This window comes from Cynocephalus volans, chromosome 10 (genome assembly GCF_027409185.1).
Source record: "Cynocephalus volans isolate mCynVol1 chromosome 10, mCynVol1.pri, whole genome shotgun sequence".
Classification (NCBI taxonomy): Eukaryota; Metazoa; Chordata; class Mammalia; order Dermoptera; family Cynocephalidae; genus Cynocephalus; species Cynocephalus volans.
The window spans coordinates 113378166-113384207 of NC_084469.1; the positions used below are offsets into that span (position 1 = coordinate 113378166).

The 6042-nt window shown below is 60.6% G+C and overlaps 1 protein-coding gene across 1 annotated transcript in view; it reads right to left on the minus strand.

Moving 5' to 3' along the window:
• ZFPM1 (zinc finger protein, FOG family member 1) overlaps positions 1-5597 on the minus strand; it is a 47801-nt gene extending 42204 nt beyond the window's left edge. Inside the window, exons 1-3 of the mRNA XM_063110091.1 lie at positions 5394-5597; positions 4399-4579; positions 1561-1689 (exon numbers count right to left, since the gene is read on the minus strand). Coding sequence (XP_062966161.1) covers positions 1561-1689; positions 4399-4579; positions 5394-5597 — 514 coding nt within the window. The remainder of the gene's footprint in view (positions 1-1560; positions 1690-4398; positions 4580-5393) is intronic.
• Between the last annotated feature and the right edge of the window lie 445 nt (positions 5598-6042).

The window sequence follows — 6042 nt, forward strand, 5'->3', positions numbered from 1 at the left end:
CGCTCAGAAGTTGCGAGGCCGGCGTCAGTTGCCCCGACTTGCCGTGGGGCCTTGAACACATAGCTTCCTGACTGAGACCCCATCATGCAGCCCCACAGCTGTCCCATGCAGTGCTCCATGGTGGCAGATGGTGCACAGCTGGCGCATTTCTGCTTGGTCAGCCAGACCCCTCCCCTGCCTGTCATGGGGTCCCTGAGGAGGGTGGGCAGCATCTGCTGTGCTGGGCGCCATTTCTCTTCCTGTGGGTGACAGAGGAGAGCCCCCAGGGGCCGGTGGCCACGAGGTCCCAGTGCTGTCTTACTGAGGACACTCCACTCACAGGAGCCCCTCACCCCCTCCAGGTGGGAGAGGCTGTGAGTGGACTCAGTTTCCCCAGGGTGCTAGGTCCCCAACCCGGCTGTGGCCACCCAAGCCTGCCCCTTCCTCTCTGACCATAAACCCCCCCACCTATTGTGGGAATGGCTGTGTTAAATGATTGGGGACCGCATGGTACACGTGCCATCATGTCTACTCCGGCACCCATGCAGACATCTCTAATCCATCACCACGCTCCTCTCCCAAGCCTTAGGATCCCTCCAAACAGTCCACATGGCCAGTCAGGAGACCATCTCTGTCACTCTATCCATTTAGGCCCCAAGGGACCCCAGAGGAGGAACGAGGGTCTCTCTGCCTTCCCTGACGCTTCACAAGTTGAAGCCCTTGCCACGTGCCCTCTCTCTGTTTGCTTCTCCAAAGACACGATCCTGGCTTATGATTACGCCAGCAGGTGTGCTCTGTGGGGCTGCAGGTATGGTGTCCACAGAGGCTCTCAGCGAACGCTTGGTGTCCACACATGTGCCTGGCCTGACTGCCCCACCTCCCCTCCCTTCCTCTCTCCACTGAGGACCATGCCATCTCTCCCTGGCCTGCCTCCCTCACCCATGTGTCCCTGGTGGGAACCCTCCATGCAGCCACCCAGAATGCCACCCCAGTCCTCGGGCCACACTATTTAATGAGGAAAGGCAGAAACAACCTGACTGTCCAGCCTTTCCTATGTTCATAAATGCATGGACTGTGACGTAGTCCCCGAAGGGGCAGCTGCAAGAGAATTCCTCATGGGACTTCTGAGGTCCCGCTGCAGTTGCAGATCACAGAGCAGGGATGACGGCTGGGTGCACAAAACTGCCCCGAAGACATCCCTGCGGCCCAGGCCTGGTGGACATTTGGAGCCAACTTCTGTCTGGGATGTGGCTGCAGCCACCCCGGGGGTTGGGGGGTGGTGCTCTCTGGCCCTGCACAGGCCTGGGCACCTACCTAGGATGCCCTGGGGCAGTTCGGACACGGACTCTCGTACCCACCTCTCTGCCTTTGCTATGGCTGTTCCCACCTCCTGGGATGCCTTCCCCACCCAGGTCAGACCTTGCCTCTGGGGAATCCTTTAAATGCACAGGCCTGCTGGGCTTTGGAAAAGGCACAGGCCTGGGCCTAGTGGGTCTCCTCAACCCGAGTGCCTAGAATGGCCCAGCTCCAGGGCTGCCCTGCATGGGTGATGCTGTGGACCCCGATTCGCTGTGTGGTTACCTGGCCCGTTCCAGGGGCTGCCCATCTCCTCCTCCTCCTCCTTGGGCCTTGTCTCTGGCTCCTGCCCCTCCATTTCCTCGGGGCCTCCTGGGGATGTGGGGGGTGGTGGCGGTGGGGGCAGATTAAGGTCTGCAGAGAGGAGAACACCATCATACACTGCCAGCCTCTGGGAGCCAAGCCGCCCCTCCCTGTAGCTGGGAGGGAGACTGAGGCCCACGGTGGGCATACACAGGCCCAGAGGTACTCCACCATCCTGGCTCTCTCTCATTGGAGGAGCGGGGAGACACCCCAATTTGCCTGTTGGCCTTTTAAAACCCCTCATCCCCCTCATTAATTGTAGCAATAATAATTATTATTCCAGCTGCTGTTAATAATTAGAGCACAGGATGGCCTATAGGCACGCCCAGGCCAGTGGGCACATGCACGGCCTCCGGCTCCCTGGTCCCTCCACCGGCAGCTGAGGGCCCCTCCACCAGGCCCCGCACCCAATTCCAGCCCAAAGGGCATATTTGCCTTCCCAGCCAGGCCTGATAACCACCTCGGCCCCCAATCGATGAGCTCCCATAAAGCCCCCCCTTGGTGACGTCATGCGCCCAGCAGATTATTAATACCCGCGATAAGGGCTGTGATTAACATCAAATAAATCAATCACACAGTATAAAAGTCCTATTATTTTTGGCTATAAATCAAAGTGGCTGGCACTTGAGCTCCAGCCACCATGAGGGAGCTGCGCTGGACCCGCCTGAGCAGCAGATACTGCTCCCGCGCCACCTTATCGCGCCCATCGCCACGTTATCACCACAGCCTGTGCCAGGTGCAACCCTGACTGTTTTTTCCAGCTCCTTCCCTGGCCCCACCCCCGCCCCTGTGCAGCCCCAGCTCCCAAATCAGATAAGGGGCCTGGCTCCCCGGGAGAGCTGGCCAGGGTCAAAGTCCACCAGCACTGAGCTGCTTGCCCTTTGGCGTGGCCCCTGCATTAGCGCTCACTCTGGCGGGCAGGCTGCCTAACATTACCCTAATGGTAATAAGATGGTGATGGCGATAGCAGCTGTGCTCCACACTGCTCACATGCCCCTCCTCACAGCCACCCCGAGGAGCTCACACCCAGTTTACAGATGCAGAAACTGAGGCTTAGGGAGTGTTAAGAGCATGGCCTCGGGGACAGGCTGGTGTGCTGTCCAGTGGCTGTCCCTGTGGCTGTACCACTAAGCAACCGCGATGATGATGACGGCAAAGATAATAATCACAATGAGCCAGAGGTGGGCCCAGGGTCCCTTCACCTGGCCCTGCTTCCCTGGACCCCAAGAGCCTGTATTGGGGAAGGCGCCTAGGAGCCAGCAGGCATGTGTGCCCGGGTCTGGAGGTGAGGCCTGTTGGGCTCTGGGCCTGTGGCCATCCCAGCTGGGTCCCTGATACCCAGAGTGAGAAATGCTTAGGGTGAGGGGTCCACAGTGAGAAGGACCCCCTGCCCCTCTGCTAGAGACAAAGGTCTGTCTGGGATCTCCTCCCCAGCCCCTGCTTGGCATCCAGCTGCTCCCACAACCTCTCCATGGTTCACCCTCCATCCTACCCCAGGGCCTTTGCACTTGCTGTTGCTACTGTCTGGCATGCCCATCCTTGGCATGCACAGCACAGGTGGCTCCACACGTCCCTGGGGTCTCTGCTCAATGTAACCTCCCCCCAGAGTTCTTCCCTGGCCACTCCATCTCTCCTTCACCCACTTACCAACCTCCCAAATGGCCCAGGTTGTGGTTACATCTCCACCCTCAGACTATGCTGTGGGGTAATGCGGACTCTGTGTGCAAAGAGTTTCGGGTACAGGGTGGGTGTGAAATCACTGCTGCAGCTGCAGGGGAGGCAGGGGCAGGTGAGCCAGGCTCACAGCCAGGCAGAGCCCAGCCCATGAACCTGCTGCTGTCCCTCCCAGACCCAGTTTCCTCCTCTGGAAAACAGGGGTGAGAGAGCTGACCTCTCTGGTGCCTCCATCTCAGTGAGGCCTCTCTTCCAGGGGTGTCTAGGGTGTCTGGGGGTACAGCTGGCCTGAGAGGCTGCCTTAGCCCTGCATGCACCTGGCCAGAGCTGGCCTCCTGATGTCAGGTGAATTCTTTCCCAGGAGGGTGTGAGGTCTGCTTCCAAGGCCTGTCCTCACCTTGAGAAATGCCCTGATTCCCCTCCAGACTGCCACCAGGAGGGTCCACGGAGTGTTTGGAGATGCCTGAGGTGGGGGCAAGCAGCAGGCAGGGGGATGTATGCGTCAAGCTGAACCCAGACCAGGGTCAGTTCCCCAAGTGGGTGCCTGCGGGCTGTGTGACCCTGGGCAAGTCACTTAACCTCTCTTGGCCTCATTCCCTCATCTGCAAAATGGGGTGTGGTGCCTTCGCAGGATATGCCCATTGTGTGCTGAGCTGAGCACAGCTCTCAGTGGCCCCTGCTGGGTGGGCCCCACACCCCCGGAAGAGGGAGGACCCACCATCCCTGTTCATATAAGTCAAACTGAGGCCAGGAGGAGTGTGGCTTTCCCAAGGTCACTCAATGGCTTATACGATTCCCTGTCTCACCCTGTGCTAGACCTTCCCCATTTGGGCCTCAGTCTCCCCATGTGTACCACAAAGTGCTGAACTTCCTGGATTCACGTGGTCTCCTCTCTCTTGCTACCACAGCACCCCTCAGGCCCTCAGGGGGACAGGCTTTGGCTGGAAGACACCTGGGCCTCTTCTAACTCCGCTGGGCATGGTTGGCACAGGCATTGCCAAGCTCAATGCCCATTGTACAGGTGTGTTAACTGAGGCCACGGCAGGGGATGTGGGCAGTGTGAGCAGAGGGCTCAGCCCGACTTACCTGCGCTGGAAGGGCTGGGGGGCTTGGGCTCCCCTGCGGCCTCAGGCTCTGGTGCCACGGGCTCCTGCTCTGAGAGGCTGGTGTCCACGGCCTGGGCCTCCTCTCCGGCCTCCATGTCTCCAAGGGAACCTGCGGACACAGCCCGAGGGGAATGTGTGAGGTGCCCAGGTGGAGTCGGCAGCTGGGCAGGAGCGGGGACTCAGGCACTGGGGCCAGGAGTCTTTCCTCACCCCAGCCCCCCCCCGCCTGCCCCCGACCCCCAGCCCCATGGACTTGCTCTTGTCAGGATGAGGGTCCCAGCCCCTCCTTGTACTCCCTCCCATCCACCCGCTGTCCCCAGCACCAGGGGATAGGCCCCCACCCCCACTCAAAGCCACGGGAGCAGTGTGGGGACGTCTTGTGGGCTGGGGTCCCCTTGGGGATGGATGAGTGCTCAGCCCTCCCCCACCCACAGGTGCACATGTCCGGGTTCACAGAGCCCCAGTGCCCATCCCGGCCCCCAAAAGCTGCCACCTCCTGCGCCCACGCCCCTCCTCCAGGAAGCCTCCCCTGGGTCCCCGACCCCTGTGTGTGTCCCCCACATTCAGCTCCCTGAGCGTGCATTCAGGGTCCAGCACAGGCCTGGCACAAAGGAGGTACCAGAAGCTCAGCTGGATGAAGTGATGGTTGATGGGGCATAGTTGTCTGTGGTGGCGTTGGGGCCCCTGGCAGCCCGCCCTCCCTCAGAGATGCTCATGGGCACAGGTGACAAGGCAGACTGAGACGGGTCCATGCAGCTCAAGGGAGGGGTGGTCCTCCTGACCCCTCGGTGACCCCCAGAGTGCCCCTGAGAGGGGTCAGGATGGTAGCCTCACTGGGAGGTCAGACAGGTGGTGTTGACTATGTGAGCAGAGGGACAGCAGCCAACAGCTGTCCCTCCCACCCTGCCCCTGGCCACTCCAGGTCTGGGCCCGGAGGCAGGGGCTGGGCCTGGGGCAGCTTCCTACCCTGACTACCTTCTCAAGTTCATCCTCTGCAGCCACTGACCTGGCCCTCAGCCGCAGCTCACAGGGAAATGACCTCCCACTGTCTGGTGTGAAGCATGGGGGAGGGGCAGAGCCTCGGGCATCCGCCAGGACCCCACAGCGGCCAAGCCCCTCATGGGGAGCACACTGAACAACAAGAGTCTGAAAACCATGGCAACGCCTACTAGCCCCCATGCTGGAGGTGTCTGATGGGACGAGTGGGCTTGCTGGAGGCCAGAAAGCACCAGAGAAAAGGCTGAGCATTGCAGGGCGAGGTGGCAGCATCCCAAAGGTGGGCAGCAGGTGAGCATTGTCTGGGACCCTTGCCTCTATGAATCTGATGAGTCTAGTGCTTCCCTCAGAAAAACACACAGAGGGACCAAAACTGACCCAGTTTCGAGGGCTTCTCACCAAATCCTCCTTCTGGCCCCTCCGTCTCCTCCTTTGCTGGGTTTTACTAGGGAAAGGCAGAGGTCAGGTGCGTGGTGGATGAGGGAGGGGGCAGTTGAGGGCGGGCCTGCTGATGCCACAACACCTGCCCAGCCAGCAACAAACATGCACCCAGCCAGCTCCCAGCGCTGGCCCACAAGCCAGCTTGGGCCAGCGGGACAGAGACCCACCAGGACCGTGACAGGCTGAC